At 43.1% G+C, this 18,958-nt stretch overlaps 1 protein-coding gene across 5 annotated transcripts in view; it reads right to left on the minus strand.

Annotated features, from left to right (window-relative positions):
* Positions 1-18,958, minus strand: part of LOC112250279 (seizure protein 6 homolog) — a 204,956-nt gene that overhangs the window by 28,922 nt on the left and 157,076 nt on the right. For all 5 annotated transcript variants that reach the window (XM_024420302.2, XM_024420304.2, XM_024420301.2 and 2 more), the window contains exon 5: positions 15,521-15,706. In XM_024420302.2, the coding sequence (XP_024276070.1) occupies positions 15,521-15,706 (186 nt within the window). The remainder of the gene's footprint in view (positions 1-15,520; positions 15,707-18,958) is intronic.

The raw sequence follows: 18,958 nt of genomic DNA on the forward strand, positions 1-18,958 counted from the left end.
GGGAGCTGTATAGTGGTCTGGCGAATAGCCATCTCACCAGGGACTGACTGACTTTCTGACTGTGTGTGATGATGGACTAGTGAGGAGAGTATGCAGCAGAATAGTATCAGTGCAGAACAGCTGTAGGGAGTGAGAGTGGGGCTGGCAGAAGAGATGGTGCAATATAGAGCAGCAGGTAGCTTAATGTTAGAGCATTGGGTCAGTAACCGAAAGTGTTGCTGTATCGAATCCCCGAGCTGACAAGGTAAAAATCTGCCATTTTGTCTCTGAGCAAGGCAGTTAACCCACTATTCCCCGGGCGCAGAAGATGTGGATGTCGATTAAGGCAGCCCTCAGCACCTCTCTGATTCAGAAGGGTTGGGCTAAATGTGGAAGATACATTTCAGTTGTTTGCATTCAGTTGTAAAATTGACTAGGTATCATCCCTATCCCAGAGCAGGTAAACTTTAGTCATGTAGCCCACTCCTAATTACTATAGTATTAGCCACTAGCTAGGTCTCATCTCTGTAGCACTGCTCCCTCTTGCCATACTGGTAATCAGACACTACGAAACCAGGCCTCACAGCACAACCAATCAACTTTGGATCTTAATGATGATGCTCAACTGACATGGTGTAGAAGCTCACTTAAGGCCTAAGTACAATCTATTACTGGTATACAGGGAGGCATGGGCTTTACACAATGTGAAGTTAGCCGTCGCAGTGAGGGCTATTACTAATATAAACAATAGTCAAGTAGGCCTACCTACAATGTTTACAAAATAATTAACCGGACGAAGAGCAACATAAGTCAGAGCACTAACAACCTAACCCAGACCTCAATGCCTGATAGCAATTTGGCTATACAGCTGCAAGTATTGCCAAACCTTTCTATGTCTGGCCACAGCAGGAAATCATTATTTTAGGCTGGATCCTTGGAACCAAAGTGGATAAATTCAGTTTACCATGCTCACGTGAGAAAGGGAACGTCCACTTACACAGACAGGATTTTTTCATGTGTGAAACTAAACAATAACAGATAGCTCTGGTCTACTTATTGTTCCCTCCCCGCTATACATTTTTATTTAACTAGACAAGTCAGTTAAGAACAAATTCTTATTTGCAATGACGGCCTACCCCAGCCAGACCCTAAACTGGACGACACTGGGACAATTGTGCGCCACCCTATGGGACTCCCAATCACGACCGGTTGTCATACAGCCTGGAAGTGAACCAGGGTCTGTAGTGACGCCTCTAGCACTGCGATGCAGTGCCTAAGACTGCTGCGCCACTCGGGAGCCCTTATTAAATGAATGATATGTATCCATTGATTCTTGAAGAGCTTATAAATGCCTCATGAGCTTAGTTCAACTATCGTACCACGTTGGAACCCAAATATAAGCTTGTTATACTCCAACGTTGTAAACACAGTAAATGTGAACAAACACTGTATAGCCTCAAAACATGGATAAAGGTGTATAATTGTTATATCTTGGATGGTTAGTCCTTGCATCCATAACTGTGGTGCGTCAAATAAATACGAGGAAAACAAGGTAAGCGTTTACATTTATTTCAGCTTAAAGGTAGACTCAGCTAAATTACGTTTCCACCAGCAGCATCGGCCCGCAAGACATAAAAAAAAATATATACATATTTTTTAAATCTATTTATGTTACCCCTTTTTTCTCCCCAATTTCATGGTATCCAATTGGTAGTTACAGTCTTGTCCCATCGCTGCAACTCCCGTACAGACTCGGGAGAGGCGAAGGTCGAGAGCCGTGCGTCCTTCGAAACACAACCCAGCCAAGACGCACTGCTTCTTGACATAATGCCCGCTTAACCCGGAAGCCAGCCACACCAATGTGTCGGAGGAAACACCGTACACCTGGCGACCGTGTCAGGGTGCATGAGCACAACCCTCTCCTATCCCGGATGACGCTGGGCAAATTGTGCTCTGCTTCATGGGTCTCCCAGTCACGGCCAGCTGTGACACAGCCTGGGATTGAACCCGGGTCTGTAGTGAAACCTCAAGCACCGCTGCGCCACTCGGGAGAACGCCGCAAATTGATTTTAACAAACAATTGGTCACCCAAAAAATGCGTCCCTCCGTTGAATTTCAAAATCCTGATCTGGCCCTCGAGCCAAAAAGTTTGCTCACCCCTGGTGTACAGCGTGTTAGCCATAGGCCCAAAACAGCGGCGAAGTTGAACCTCCCACTTCAATGCTCTTAGTTGAAACAGAAATTGACCCACTATGCTGTTTACTTTCTGCATCTGTCATATCGCTGAGACTGCCTTTAACCACATGGATTTAATTGCTTACCATGAACCATTTTGGAGTAACATTTAAAAAACTCTTAAATGTAATTAAATGTAATGTAAAATCTAACTACGTAATCCCCTAAAGTAATGATTTATCATGAGAGGGCCATAAACAATAACTAGTAATGCTGCATACTCCAAAGAAAGGTTCAAATCTCAACTTTCTGGTGATTTTTAAAAATAAATTGCTGAGGTGTCGTCACTTTTGAGAACACAAGCTCAAGTACACAGTACAAATATGATAAAATATGAAAAATGGTATATTATGTATTTCCTGTATGTTTTACATAATTGTATATTATGTAAAACTGTATGAATAAGGCTTGCAATTACTTATATTTGTTCTAAATATAGTATAATAAATGCATACAACGACTAACTATAAGATTCCACCTTCCTCATAACTATAAAATACATATTTGTATATTTAGTGTTAGAGAAAATGTGCGTATTGTCTAAAAGTCTCTCTTGAACAAAATGTCTGCCCCCATCTCTGGGAACATCTCACAGAGCTCTAGCTTGCCTACATTCGGAAGAGCGAATGAAATGGTAGGAGGGAATTCCCAGGCTCAAGTGGTGTCAGATTTGACATCCTGCTTCACACAGGCAGAAGAGGCATACTCCTGTGTCCATGGGAATCAGGACTACCGCTCAATGTAAGACCATTTAAAATCGACAGTGTCCACAGATGGCTTTATAAGCAAAAATGGTGATGGGAATCGGTACCAGAACCACGTAGGTCGCCTTAACAGGGGACTTTATATTGAAGTCTCTTCTGCATTTCTTCTTATGATGACTTTTGACAAATATGTTCGAGACCAAATTACATAAACTATTTATGAAAAAAAAGTAGGCTTGATGAGTTACTTTCTCAAGTAACAATGCCATAACACTGTACAATTGCACCTAACCCTGGATTTCTATTTTTAAAAGTCTGGAAAACGGGATGGAGTTTACAGTGAGAGAATTCAAGTTGCACAGTGGTAAGCCAGACACCTGATTGGCCAACCTGTTCTCAGAGCATTTCGTATTATTCTGTTCTTAAATCAGATACCCCATTTCATATGGTATGTATTAAAACCTGTTTGGGATAGGGGGCAGCATTTTCACGTTTGGATGAAAAGCGTGCCCAGAGTAAACTTTCTGCTACTCAGGCCCAGAAGCTAATATGTGCATATTATTAGTAGATTTGGATAGAAAACACTCTGAAGTTTCCAAAACTGTTTGAATGATGTCTGTGTATAATAGAACTCATATGGCAAGCAAAAACCTGAGAAAAATCCAACCAGGAAGTGGGAAATCTGAGGTTTGTAGGTTTTCAACTCATTGCCTATCAAATATACAGTGTCTATGGGGTCATATTGCACTTCCTAAGGCTTCTACTGGATGTCAACAGTCTTTAGTTGTTTGAGGCTTCGACTGTGAAGTAGGGGCGAATGAGAGCTGTTTCAACCAGAGGTCTGGCAGAAGGCCATGAGCTGATCACGCAGGCACCTGTGAGAGCGACCTGTATTGCATTTCTAAAGACAAAGGAATTCTCTGGTTGGAAAAGTATTGAAGGTTTCTGTCAAAAACATCCTAAAGATTGATTCTATACATCGTTTGACATGTTTCTACGAACTGTATAACGTTTTGAACTTCCATCTGAACTTTCGCCTGGACTTGCCCGCACCTCGTGAGTTTGGATTTGTTTACTAAACGCGCTAAGAAAGGAGGTATTTGGACATAAATTATGGATTTATCGAACAAAACAAAAGTTTATTGTGGAACTGGGATCCATGGGAGTGCATTCTGATGAAGATCATCAAAGGTAAGTGAATATTTATAACGTTATTTCTGACTTTTACTGACTCCACAACATGGCGGTATCAGTATGGCTTGTTTTTGTGTCTGAGCGCCGTACTCAGATTATTGCATGGTTTGCTTTTTCCGTAAAGCTTTTTTGAAATCTGACACAGCGGTTACATTAAGGAGAAGTATATCTATAATTCTGTGCATATTACTTGTATCTTTTATCAAAGTTTATGATGAGTATTTCTGTAAATTGATGTGGCTCTCTGACCATAACGCGCCAATGTAAACTGAGATTTTTGGATATAAATATGAACTTTATCGAACAAAACACACATGTATTGTGTAACATGAAGTCATATGAGTGCCATCTGATGAAGATCATCAAAGGTTAGTGATTAATTTAATCTATATTTCTGTTTTTTGTTACTCCTCTCTTTGGCTGGAAAATGGCTGTTTGTGTTTTTGTGACTAGGCTCTGGCCTAACATAATCATATGGTGTGCTTTCGCTGTAAAGCCTTTTTGAAATCGGACATGATGGGTAGATTAACAAGAAGTTAAGCTTTTATTTGGTCCATTGCACTTGTGAATGTATGAAAGTTAAATATTTCAAAAAAATATTTTTGAATTTCGCGCTCTGCCTTTTTAGCGGATGTTGCCGCTAGCGGAACCCCTAGCCCTAACAAGTTTTAATTTGTGGATGTTCATCATCCATTTCATAGGATATGTTACAAATTGCAATTCGTACAATATGTTACGAATTGAAATTCGTACAATATGTTAAGAATTAGCAAAAATGGACAATATGTAAACATTTTATAAAAACACATTATATGTTACCCCCCTACACTGGCTTCCTGTTAAGGCAAGGGCTGATTTCAAGGTTTTACTGCTAACCTACAAAGCATTACATGGGCTTGCTCCTACCTATCTTTCCGGTTTGATCCTGCCGTACATACCTACACGTACGCTACGGTCACAATACGCAGGCCTCCTAATTGTCCCTAGAATTTCTAAGCAAACAGCTGGAGTCAGGGCTTTCTCCTATATAGCTCAATTTTTATGGAATGGTCTGCCTACCCATGTGAGAGACGCAGACTCGGTCTCAACCTTTAAGTCTTTACTGAAGACTCATCTCTTCAGTGGGTCATATGTTTGAGTGTAGTCTGGCCCAGAAGTGTGAAGGTGAATGGAAAGGCTCTGGAGCAACGAACTGCCCTTGCTGTCTCTGCCTGGCCGGTTCCCCTCTGTCCACTGGGATTCTTTGCCTCTAACCCTATTACAGGGGCTGAGTCACTGGCTTACTGGTGCTCTTCCATGCCGTCCCTAGGAGGGGTGTGTCACTTGAGTGGGTTGAGTAACTGACGTGATATTCCTGTCTGGGTTGGAGCCTCCCTTTAGATTGTGCCGTGGCGGAGATCTTTGTGGGCTATACTCGGCCTTGTCTCAGGATGGTAAGTTGGTGGTTGAAGATATCCCTCCAGTGGTGTGGGGGCTGTGCTTTGGCAAAGTGGGTGGGGTTATATCCTGCCTGTTTGGCCCTGTCCGGGGGTATTATCGGATGGGGCCACAGTGTCTCCTGACCCCTCCTGTCTCAGCCTCCAGTATTTATGCTGCAGTAGTTTATGTGTCGGGGGGCTAGGGTCAGTCTGTTATATCTGGAGTACTTCTCCTGTCTTATCTGGTGTCCTGTGTGAACTTAAGTATGCTCACTCTAATTCTCTCTTTCTCTCTTTCTTTCTCTCTCTCGGAGGACCAGAGCCCTAGGACCATGCCTCATGACTACCTGGCATGATGACTCCTTGCTGTCCCCAGTCCACCTGGCCATGCTGCTGCTCCAGTTTCAACTGTTCTGCCTGCGGCTATGGAACCCTGACCTATTCACCGGATGTGCTACCTGTCCGAGAACTGCTGTTTTCAACTCTCTAGAGATACTCTTAATGATCGGCTATGAAAAGCCAACTGACATTTACTCCTGAGGTGCTGACGTGCTGCACCCTCGACAACTACTGTGATTATTATTATTTGACAATGCTGGTCATTTATGAACATTTGAACATCTTGGCCATGTTCTGTTATAATCTCCACCCGGCACAGCCAGAAGAGGACTGGCCACCCATCATAGCCTGGTTCCTCTCTAGGTTTCTTCCTAGGTTTTAGCCATTCTAGGGAGTTTTTCCTAACCACCGTGCATCTACACCTGCATTGCTTGCTGTTTGGGGATTTAGGGTGGGTTTCTGTACAGCACTTTGAGATATCAGCTGATGTAAGAAGGGCTAGAAAATACATTTGATTTTTCTTTTGATATGTTACGAATTCCAATTTGTTGTGGCTAACGTTGGCTAGGTGGCTAATGCTATTGCTAACGTTAGCTAGCCGGCTAACGTTAGCAAGGCTAGGGGTTAGGGGTTAAGGCTAGGGTTAAGGTTAGGAGTTAGGTTAAAGGGTTAAGGTTTGGGTTAGGGTTAGGATTAGCTAACATGCTAAGTAGTTGCAAAGTAGCTAAAAAGTAGTAAGTAGTTGCAAAGTTACTAATTAACTAAAATGCTGAAGTTGTCTGTGATGAGTCTCCCTGATCTACATTTACTATGTTAAATCTAGTCTATGAGAACAGTCTGGATGGCCTACCATAGAAAGCATACAATAAACCTCCATTAACCTCTGCGCAGTGGGAGACAAATAACACCCAGTCCATTTAAACTGAGTTTAATTACTTTAATCATTCAGCTGAAAAGTTGGAGTTCTCTGAGGGGGTAACTATATATTCTCATTGGTTCTCAGTGAGCGGCTGGATGGATCCTGGGGTTGAAGAGCTAAAGTGTGACTTTCTGTGTGTGTGTGTGCGTGTGTGTCAAATCAAATCAAATGTTATTTGTCACATACACATGGTTAGCAGATGTTAATGCGAGTGTAGCAAAATGCTTATGCTTCTAGTTCCGACCATGCAGTAACATCTAACAAGTAATCTAACCTAACAATTTCACAACAACTAGCTTATACACACAAGTGTAAAGGAATGAATAAGAATATGTACATAAAAACATATGAATGAGTGATGGCCGAACGGCATAGGCAAGATGTAGTAGATGGTATAGAGTACAGTATATACATGTGAGATGAGTAATATAGGGAATGAAAACATTATATAAAGTGGCATTGTTTAAAGTGGTTAGTGATACATTTATTACATGAAGATTACAAGGTGCAGTAGATGGTATAGAGTACAGTATATACATATGAGATGAGTAATGTAGGGTATGTAAACATTATATTATGTGGCATTGTTTAAAGTGGCTAGTGATACATTTATACATCAATTTTTCCATTATTATAGTGGCTAGAGTTGAGTCAGAATATTGGCTGCAGCCACTTAATGTTAGTGATGGCTGTTTAACAGTCTGATGGCCTTGATATAGAAGCTGTTTTTCAGTCTCTCGGTCCCGGCTTTGATGCACCTGTACTGACCTCGCCTTCTGGATGATAGTGGGGTGAACAGGCAGTGGCTTGGGTGGGTGTTGTCCTTGATGATCTTTTTGGCTTTCCTGTGACATCGGGTGGTGTAGTTGTCCTGGAGGGCAGGTAGTTTGCCCCCGGTGATGCGTTGTGCAGACCTCACTACCCTCTGGAGAGCCTTATGGTTGTGGGTGTAGCAGTTGCATTTCCAGGCGGTGATGCAGCCCGACAGGATGCTCTCGATTGTGCATCTGTAATAGTTTGCGAGTGCTTTTGGTGACAAGCTGAATTTCTTCAGCCTCCTGAGGTTGAAGACGCGCTGTGGTGCTGTCTGTGTGGTGGACCATTTCAGTATATCCGTGATGTGTACACCGAGGAACTTAAAACTTTCCACCCTCTCCACTACTGTCCCATCGATGTGGATAGGGGGCTGGTCCCTCTGCTGTTTCCTGAAGTCCACGATCATCTCCTTTGTTTTGTTGACATTGAGTGTGAGGTTATTTTCTTGACACCACACTCCGAGGGCCCTCACCTCCTCCCTGTAGGCCGTCTCGTCGTTGTTGGTAATCAAGCCTACCACTGTAGTGTCGTCTGCAAACTTGATGATTGAGTTGGAGGCGTGCATGGCCACGCAGTCGTTGGTGAACAGGGAGTACAGGAGAGGGCTGAGAACGCACCCTTGTGGGGCCCCAGTGTTGAGGATCAGTGGGGTGGAGATGTTGTTACCTACCCTCACCACCTGGGGGTGGCCCATTAGGAAGTCCAGGACCCAGTTTCACATGGAGGGGTCGAGACCCAGGGTCTTGAGGTTAATGACGAGTTTGGAGGGTACTATGGTGTTAAATGCTGAGCAGTAGTTGATGAACAGCATTCTTACATACTGTAGGTATTCCTCTTGTCAGGATGGGTTAGGGCAGTGTGCAGTGTGATTGTGATTGCGTCGTCTGTAGTCCTATTGGGGCGGTAAGCAAATTGGAGTGGGTCTAGGGTGTCAGGTAGGGTGGAGGTGATATGGTCCTTGACTAGTCTCTACAAAGCACTTCATGAGGACGGAAGTGAGTGCTACGGGGCGGTAGTCATTTAGCTCAGTTACCTTTGCTTTCTTGGGAACAGGAACAATGGTGGCCATCTTGAAGCATGTGGGAACAGCAGACTGGACAAGTATTTTTTATTTGATTTATTTTACCTTTATTTAACCAGGTAGGCAAGTTGAGAACAAGTTCTCATTTACAACTGCGACCTGGCCAAGATAAAGCAAAGCAGTTCAACAGATACAACGACACAGAGTTACACATGGAGTAAAACAAACATACAGTCAATAATACAGTATAAACAAGTCTATATACAATGTGAGCAAATGAGGTGAGAAGGGAGGTAAAGGCAAAAAAGGCCATGGTGGCAAAGTAAATACAATATAGCAAGTAAAACACTGGAATGGTAGTTTTGCAATAGAAGAATGTGCAAAGTAGAAATAAAAATAATGGGGTGCAAAGGAGCAAAATAAATAAATAAATTAAATACAGTTGGGAAAGAGATAGTTGTTTGGGCTAAATTATAGGTGGGCTATGTACAGGTGCAGTAATCTGTGAGCTGCTCTGACAGTTGGTGCTTAAAGCTAGTGAGGGAGAGAAGTGTTTCCAGTTTCAGAGATTTTTGTAGTTCGTTCCAGTCATTGGCAGCAGAGAACTGGAAGGAGAGGCGGCCAAAGAAAGAATTGGTTTTGGGGGTGACTAGAGAGATATACCTGCTGGAGCGTGTGCTACAGGTGGGAGATGCTATGGTGACCAGCGAGCTGAGATAAGGGGGGACTTTACCTAGCAGGGTCTTGTAGATGACATGGAGCCAGTGGGTTTGGCGACGAGTATGAAGCGAGGGATAGCCAACGAGAGCGTACAGGTCGCAATGGTGGGTAGTACATGGGGCTTTGGTGACAAAACGGATTGCACTGTGATAGACTGCATCCAATTTGTTGAGTAGGGTATTGGAGGCTATTTTGTAAATGACATCGCCAAAGTCGAGGATTGGTAGGATGGTCAGTTTTACAAGGGTATGTTTGGCAGCATGAGTGAAGGATGCTTTGTTGCGAAATAGGAAGCCAATTCTAGATTTAACTTTGGATTGGAGATGTTTGATATGGGTCTGGAAGGAGAGTTTACAGTCTAACCAGACACCTAAGTATTTGTAGTTGTCCACGTATTCTAAGTCAGAGCCGTCCAGAGTAGTGATGTTGGACAGGCGGGTAGGTGCAGGTAGGGATCGGTTGAAGAGCATGCATTTAGTTTTACTTGTATTTAAGAGCAATTGGAGGCCACGGAAGGAGAGTTGTATGGCATTGAAGCTTGCCTGGAGGGTTGTTAACACAGTGTCCAAAGAAGGGCCGGAAGTATACAGAATGGTGTCGTCTGCGTAGAGGTGGATCAGAGACTCACCAGCAGCAAGAGCGACCTCATTGATGTATACAGAGAAGAGAGTCGGTCCAAGAATTGAACCCTGTGGCACCCCCATAGAGACTGCCAGAGGTCCCGACAGCAGACCCTCCGATTTGACACACTGAACTCTATCAGAGAAGTAGTTGGTGAACCAGGCGAGGCAATCATTTGAGAAACCAAGGCTGTCGAGTCTGCCGATGAGGATGTGGTGATTGACAGAGTCGAAAGCCTTGGCCAGATCAATGAATACGGCTGCACAGTAATGTTTCTTATCGATGGCGGTTAAGATATCGTTTAGGACCTTGAGCGTGGCTGAGGTGCACCCATGACCAGCTCTGAAACCAGATTGCATAGCAGAGAAGGTATGGTGAGATTTGAAATGGTCGGTAATCTGTTTGTTGACTTGGCTTTCGAAGACCTTAGAAAGGCATGGTAGGATAGATATAGGTCTGTAGCAGTTTGGGTCAAGAGTGTTCCCCCCCCCTTTGAAGAGGGGGATGACCGCAGCTGCTTTCCAATCTTTGGGAATCTCAGACGACACGAAAGAGAGGTTGAACAGGCTAGTAATAGGGGTGGCAACAATTTCGGCAGATGATTTTAGAAAGAAAGGGTCTAGATTGTCTAGCCCGGCTGATTTGTAGGGGTCCAGATTTTGCAGCTCTTTCAGAATATCAGCTGAATGGATTTGGGAGAAGGAGAAATGGGGAAGGCTTGTGCGAGTTGCTGTTGGGGGTGCAGTGCTGTTGACCGGGGTAGGAGTAGCCAGGTGGAAAGCATGGCCAGCCCTAGAAAAATGCTTATTGAAATTCTCAATTATGGTGGATTTATCAGTGGTGACAGTGCAGTGGGCAGCTGGGAGGAGGTGTTCTTATTCTCCATGGACTTTACAGTGTCCCAGAACTTTTTTGAGTTAGTGTTGCAGGAAGCAAATTTCTGCTTGAAAAAGCTAGCCTTGGCTTTTCTAACTGCCTGTGTATAATGGTTTCTAGCTTCCCTGAACAGCTGCATATCACGGGGGCTGTTCGATGCTAATGCAGAATGCCATAGGATGTTTTTGTGTTGGTTAAGGGCAGTCAGGTCTGGGGAGAACCAAGGGCTATATCTGTTCCTGGTTCTAAATTTCTTGAATGGGGCATGTTTATTTAAGATGGTTAGGAAGGCATTTAAAAAAAAATATCCAGGCATCCTCTACTGACGGGATGAGATCAATATCCTTCCAGGATACCCCAGCCAGGTCGATTAGAAAGGCCTGCTCGCTGAAGTGTTTCAGGAAGCGTTTTACAGTGATGAGTGGAGGTCGTTTGACCGCTGACCCATTACGGATGCAGGCAATGAGGCAGTGATCGCTGAGATCTTGGTTGAAGACAGCAGAGGTGTATTTAGAGGGGAAGTTGGTTAGGATGATATCTATGAGGGTGCCCGTGTTTAAGGCTTTGAGGAGGTACCTGGTAGGTTCATTGATAATTTGTGTGAGATTGAGGGCATCAAGTTTAGATTGTAGGATGGCTGGGGTGTTAAGCATGTTCCAGTTTAGGTCGCCTAGCAGCACGAGCTCTGAAGATAGATGGGGGGCAATCAGTTCACATATGGTGTCCAGAGCACAGCTGGGGGCAGAGGGTGGTCTATAGCAGGCGGCAACGGTGAGAGACTTGTTTTTAGAGAGGTGGATTTTTAAAAGTAGAAGTTCAAATTGTTTGGGTACAGACCTGGATAGTCTATCTTTGCAGTAGATTGCAACACCGCCCCCTTTGGCAGTTCTATCCTGTCTGAAAATGTTGTAGTTTGGAATTAAAATGTCAGAATTTTTGGTGGTCTTCCTAAGCCAGGATTCAGACACAGCTAGAACATCCGGGTTGGCAGAGTGTGCTAAAGCAGTGAATATAACAAACTTAGGGAGGAGGCTTCTAATGTTAACATGCATGAAACCAAGGCTATTACGGTTACAGAAGTCGTCAAAAGAGAGCGCCTGGGGAATAGGAGTGGAGCTAGGCACTGCAGGGCCTGGATTCACCTCTACATCGCCAGAGGAACATAGGAGGAGTAGAATAAGGGTGTGGCTAAAAGCAATAAGAATTGGTTGTCTAGAACGTCTGGAACAGAGAGTAAAAGGAGGTTTCTGGGGGCGATAAAATAGCATCAAGGTATAATGTACAGACAAAGGTATGGTAGGATGTGAATACAGTGGAGGTAAACCTAGGTATTGAGTGATGAAGAGAGAGATATTGTCTCTAGAAACATCATTGAAACCAGGAGATGTCATTGCATGTGTGGGTGGTGGAACTAATAGGTTGGATAAGGTATAGTGAGCAGGACTAGAGGCTCTACAGTGAAATAAGCCAATAAACACTAACCAGAACAGCAATGGACAAGACATATTGACATTAAGGAGAGGCATGCTTAGTCGAGTGATCAAAAGGGTCCAGTGAGTGGAGAGGTTGGTTGGGGGTCACGGTGATTTAGACAGCTAGCCAGGCCATCGGTAGCAAGCTAGCATAGGATGGAGGTCTGTTGTTAGCCACCTCTTGCGTTCCGTCAGTAGATTAGTGGGGTTCCGTGTCGTAGAGGGGATTAATCCAAATCACACAACAACAACAAAAATAAAAACAATAGATATAGTTATAGAGGCCCAAGAAGAAAACATAATAATAATAAAATTAAATAAATTGTCTGATTGTCTATTCAGATAGCAGCCGGTAAGACAGCTAACGGTTAGCAGGCCGCAGATGGGCGTTCAGGTAACGTCGCGACGGAGGAGCCAGCCGGATCTCCTTCGGGTAGATAACGTCGGCAGTCCAGTTGTGAAGGCCCGGTGGGGCTCCGCGTAGGCAGTAAAACGGGTCCGGATAGGTGACTGCAGCCCAGGAGTGATTCATGGAACTCAGTAGTGATTGACGGAGCTGGCTAGCTCCGGTATAATTGATGTTTGCTCCGGAATCGACGAAAACCGATAGTCACACGGATAGCAGCTAGCTAGCTGTGAGATCCGGGTATGAATGTCCAGAGAGCAGTTGAAATCCAGGGACATGGAGAGAAAAATTGGTCCGGTATGTTCCGAGCCGCGCTGCGCCGTACAAAACTGGCGATAGATTTTCGAGCTAAAGGATAGCTGATGACCACAAACCGTGGTTAGCTGAATACTAACGATTTGCCAGTAAAGAAGCTAACTAGCTTCTGAACTAGCTTCTGATTAGCTTCTGGATTAGCTTCTGGGCTAGCTTCTGGCTAGCTCCTGGCTAGCTTCTGGCTAGTTTCAGGCTAGCTTCTTGGAGTTTCTGGCTAGCTTCTTGGAGGATTACAGATTTGAGGTAAATAGTACTTTTTTATAAATATAAATTGGTGAGGCGGGTTGCAGGAGAATGTTTTGAAGATGAGTTGATGGAAAATAAAAATAAAATGTATGTGAAAAAGTTGTAAATATATATGTATACAGGACACGACAAGACGAGGACAAAAGACGTCTGAACTGCTATGCCATCTTGGTAATACCTGAGTAATGTCCATAAACACACCAGCCAGCTGGTCTGCGCATGCTCTGAGCACGCAGCTGGGGATGCCGTCTGGGCCTGCAGCCTTGCGAGGGTTAACACATTTAAATGTTTTACTCACGTTGGCTGCAGTGAAGGAGAGCCCACAGGTTTTGGTAGCGGGTCGTGTCAGTGGCACTGAATTGTCCTCAAAGCGAGCAAAGAAGTTGTTTAGTCTGTCTGGGAGCAAGACATCGTGTTCCGCGACAGGGCGGATTTTTATTTTGTAGTCCGTGATTGACTGTAGACCCTGCTACATACCTCTCGTGTCTGAGCCGTTGATTTCCGACTCTACTTTGTCTCTATACTGACGCTTAGCTTGTTTGATTGCCTTGCGGTGGGAATAGCTACACTGTTTGTATTCGGTCATGTTTCCATTCACCTTGCCCTGATTAAAAGCAGTGGTTCGCGCTTTGTGTGAATGCTGCCATCAATCCACGGTTTTTGGTTTGGGAATGTTTTAATAGACGCTGAGGGTACAACATCACTGATGCACTTGCTAATAAACCCGCTCAACGAATCAGCGTATTCATCAATGTTGTTGTTTGACGCTATGTGGAACATATCCCAGTCCACATGATTGAAGCAATCTTGAAGCATGGAATCCGATTGGTCGGACCAGCGTTGAACAGACCTGAGCACGGGTGCTTCCTGTTTTAGTTTCTGTCTATAGGCTGGGAGCAACAAAATGGAGTCGTGGTCAGCTTTTCCAAAAGGAGGGCAGGGGAGGGCCTTATATGCGCCGCGGAAGTTAGAATAACAATGATCCAGGGTTTTGCCAGCCCAGGTCATACAATCAATATGCTGATAGAATTTAGGGAGCCTTGTTTTCAGATTAGCCTTGTTAAAATCCCCAGCTACAATAAATGCAGCCTCAGGATATGTGGTTTCCAGTTTACATCGAGACTAATTAAGTTTTTTCAGGGCCGTCAATGTGTCTGCTTTGGGGGGGAATATACACGACTGTGATTGTGATCGAAGAGAATTCTCTTGGTAGATTATGCGGTCGGCATTTGATTGTGAGGAATTCTAAGTCAGATGAACAAAAGGACTTGAGTTCCTGTATGTTGTTATGATCACACCACGTCTCATTAATCATAAGGCATACACCCCCGCCCTTCTTACCAGAGAGATGCTTGTTTCTGTCGGCGCGATGCGTGAAGAAACCAGGTGGCTATACCGACTCCGATAGTATGTCTCGAGTGAGCCATGTTTCCGTGAAACAAAGAACGCTATGGTCTCTGATGTCTCTCTGGAAGGCAACCCTTGCTTGGATTTCGTCTACCTTGTTGTCAAGAGACTGGACATTGGCGAGTAGTATGCTCGGGAGCGGTGCGCGATGTGCCCGTTTACGGAGCCTGACCAGAAAACCGCTCCGTCAGTAATGTTGGTGAGTTGACGTTGCTCTTATATCCAATAGTTCCTCCAGACTGTATGTAATAAAACCTACGATTTCCTGGGGTAGCAATGTAAGAAATAACACATAGAAAAAACTAAATACTGCATAGTTTCCTAGGAATGCGAAGCGAGGCGGCCATCTCTGTTGGTCCTGGAAGTATAGTATGTGTGTGTCACGAATCCCGCCGAAGATGGTGCCTCTTCCTGTTCAGGCGGCGCTCGGCGGTCGTTGTCACCGGCCTACTAGCTGCCATTGATTCCCTTTCTTTTGTTTCTGTTAGTTTGGTCTAATTGGTTACACCTGTTTTGAGTTAAGTTTTGTTTGCAGACTATTTAAGGGCACTAGGCTCGCTGGCTATTATGCGGGCTTGTTCTCTGTTCATGGTGTCTGATTATTTTGTGGTCTCTATTTTTCCGACAGTTTTAGTCCTGTTTGTTTGGACGGGTTATTTCATGCGACCTTGTGTTTGGTATGTCCGTTTTCACTGTCTTTGGAATAAAGATCCACGTTCGGAACTAACCTGCTCTCTGCGCCTGACTCCTACACCCACTATTCCTAGAAGCCTTAACAGTGTGTGTGTGTGTGTGTGTTTGGCAGGAAGGAAGCAGTGTTGTTGGCTCTTACCCAGGCATTTGGGCTCCTTTCCACTCCAGTAAGGTGTAGTGGCGTTGCGACAGGTGAGCATGGTGGGGCCTTGCAGCTGGTATCCGGTCAGACACTGGAAGTAGGCTTCTCCCCCAGCATGGAGGTGAGTCACTGATACTTCCCCATTGGCTGGCTCCTTAGGGAAGGCACAGCTTAGAACGAAGGCTAGATGGAAAGAGTGAGAGAGTGGGAGGGAGGGAGGGATAATTAAGATTGAATCAGTCATGACTGGATTGATATGATTTCATATAATAAAATTCATCGAAATGGTGTTTCGAAGTGGAATCAGTTGTTATCTTAGCGGCACCATTTTACTTGAATTATATGTATACTGATGCAAGCTCCCAGCCATCCAGGACATTTATACCAGGCGGTGTTTGAGGAAGCCCGGAAAATTGCCAAATACTTCAGCCACCCCAGCCATGTACTTTTCTCTCCACTACCATCCAGCAGGCGGTACCAGAGCATCAGGTCTCGGACCAACAGGCTCACAGACATCTTCCATCCCCAAGCAATAATACTGTTGAACAGCTAATCAATGGCTACCCACCGTCACCCACGGACTGTCTGCACTGACTCTATCTGCACTGACTCCATGCACACTCACAGGTCTCTACCCACAAATTCACAGTTTAAACTGACACTGACATTATCTCACATGTTGACGCCCATACACAATCACACATGCACACACACTTTCACCATATGCGCTGCTACTACTATTTCTTATAACAGTTTTTGTCTATAGTTTTGGTACTAATTTTCAAAACTCTAAGTACAAAACTCCAAACTGGTAACACTTGTCACACAGCCAGTCTTACAGTACATTCAAAACCTTTCATTATGCATTCATTTTACCATACATTTCAATCCAAAATATGTTTACTGTGAAATTTAATGAGTACATTGATTTAATCACCAAAACACAACATAATGATATCTTCTCAATTTAGTTATTTTAACAACCAGTTAATCCAATAGCAAAACATTCAAGATACATGTTTATAAATGACCCTTTGAATGTAGTATGTTACAGTACTGTACATTACACTGATTTCACATTAGGCAATACACTTAAACTACCCATTAAAATTGACTGAACATCAAATTTTACATAATTTCTATCCCATGTGTGATCAAAGGTGTGATCATTGAAGACATATTTTACAATGTAACCAATGAAACAAATGAAAGAAACAATGTTTAGCTGGCACTAGTTTGCATCAAACCTGTCTTGAACATTTGGCCATTGGTTCTCGTCCAAATCACAGTAAATATCCTCATTGTTCATGCATCTGGGGAAAAACATTTTGACATGGCGAAGCCAAGCCTGACATACAGTGCATTCGGAAAATATTCAGACCCCTTGACTTTTTCCACATTTTGTTCCGTTACAGCCTTATTCCAAAATTGCATTACATTCAATGTTTTCCTCATCAATCTACACACAATACCCCATAATGACAAAGTGAAAACAGGTTTATAGAAATTTCTGCTAATTTATAAAAAATAAAAAACAAAAAAAGCTTATTTACATAACTACTCAGACGCTTTGCTATGAGACTCAAAATTGAGCGCAGATGCATCCTGTTTCCATGAATCATCTTTGAGATGTTACTACAACTTTATTGGAGGTCACCTGTGGTAAATACGATTGATTGGGAAAGGCACACACCTGTCTATATAAGGAGTTGACAGGAAGAGTATTGGATGTTCCAAACTTCTTCCATTTAAGAATGATGGAGGCCACTGTGTTCTTGGGGACCTTCAATGCTGCGGAAATGTTTTGGTACCCTTCCCCAGATCTGTGCATCGACACAATCCTGTCTTGGAGCTCTACGGACATTACCTTTGACCTCGTGTTTTGGTTTTTGCTCTGGCATGCATTGTCAACTGTGGGACCATATATAGACAGGTGTGTGCCTTTCCAAATCATGTCCAATCAATTGAATTTACCACAGGTGGTCTCCAATCAAGTTGTAGAAACATATCAAGGATGGTCAATGGAAACAGGATGCACCTCAGCTCAATTTTGAGTCGCATAACAATACTTTTGTAAATAAGGTATTTCTCTTTATAAAAACCTGTTTTCACTTTTTCATTATGGGGTATCGTGTGTAGAATGAAGACCATTTTTTTAAAGATCAGTTGGATTAAGTAATAGTAAAACGTATTTTAACTAAAGAGACGAGAATCGCATCAAAAGTAAAGTGAGCATTGCATTGTGAAAAGCAATTACTTTACATGAAAATGCATTGGAATGTGGAACATGTATTTCTACATTAAACACGGACTAAATTTGGTGAAAAAGTGACTGTATGATTTTGTGTGTTGTGCTTAGTCAATTAAAAATGTGCTTAGAGCTCTGAAACAACTGCCTTTTGTTGATGATCTGTTGTGAAAATGTACCCCAAAACTCCACCAAAGCAATTAAAAAAAACGGTATTATCATTATTATTTTTCCTGCTAACAGACATTTTTACACTTGGTTACTTGTACATATCTACCTAAACTACCACCAATATCCTTGCACATTGATAAGGTATTAGTACTGACCCTGTATATAGAGTACAGTTTTGTGTGTTTTTATTTATTGTGTGTTTGTATTTTATCTTATTTTCTTACCTTTGATATATAATAGTGCATTAGAGCTCTCAAGAGAAAACAAGTTAGCATTTCACCCTACTGTTTACACCTGCTGTATCCTGTGCATGTGACTAATACACTTTGATTTGACACTGCACACACACACACACAGAGTAAATGTTGTGTATGAAAAGTGTGGTATAATTGGTCAAGCAGAGCTGTTTTCATTAGTATTCAACTTGGGTTATAAATACTCCACTCCAGCTGCTACAATTAATTGCAGTTTAAAAGTACATTTGCAAATAGATTGTGACATGTTTGTAATGACTAATGAGTCTTGGTGTGCAAGTCTACACACAGCTGTGGCAGGGAACTTTAGGTTTGGTTTAGAGGGTAGAAGTAGAGATGCAGATCAGGGCCTTGCTTCCCAGATAACTTCAGAACAAAGTTGACTACAAATCAGTGTTGGAAAATGTATCCAATTGTCATACATGAGTTAAAGTAAAAATACCTTAATAGAAAATTACTCAAGTAAGATTGAAAGACACCCATTAAAATAAAAGTCCAAAAGCATTTGGTTTTAAATATACTTAAGTATCAAAAGTAAAAGTATACATTATTTCAAATTCCTTATATTAAGCAAATCAGATCGCACCATTTTTTTTGTTTTTCAATGTAGAGATAGCCAGGGGCACACTCCAACACTCAGACAAAATGTAATTTCATTTACAAACGAAGCATGTGTGTTTAGTGAGTCTGCCTGGTCTGAGGCAGTAGGATGACCAGGGATGTTCTCTTGAGAAGTGTGTGAATTTGACCATTTTTCCGGGT

This window comes from Oncorhynchus tshawytscha, linkage group LG30, assembly GCF_018296145.1.
Source record: "Oncorhynchus tshawytscha isolate Ot180627B linkage group LG30, Otsh_v2.0, whole genome shotgun sequence".
NCBI lineage: Eukaryota > Metazoa > Chordata > Actinopteri > Salmoniformes > Salmonidae > Oncorhynchus > Oncorhynchus tshawytscha.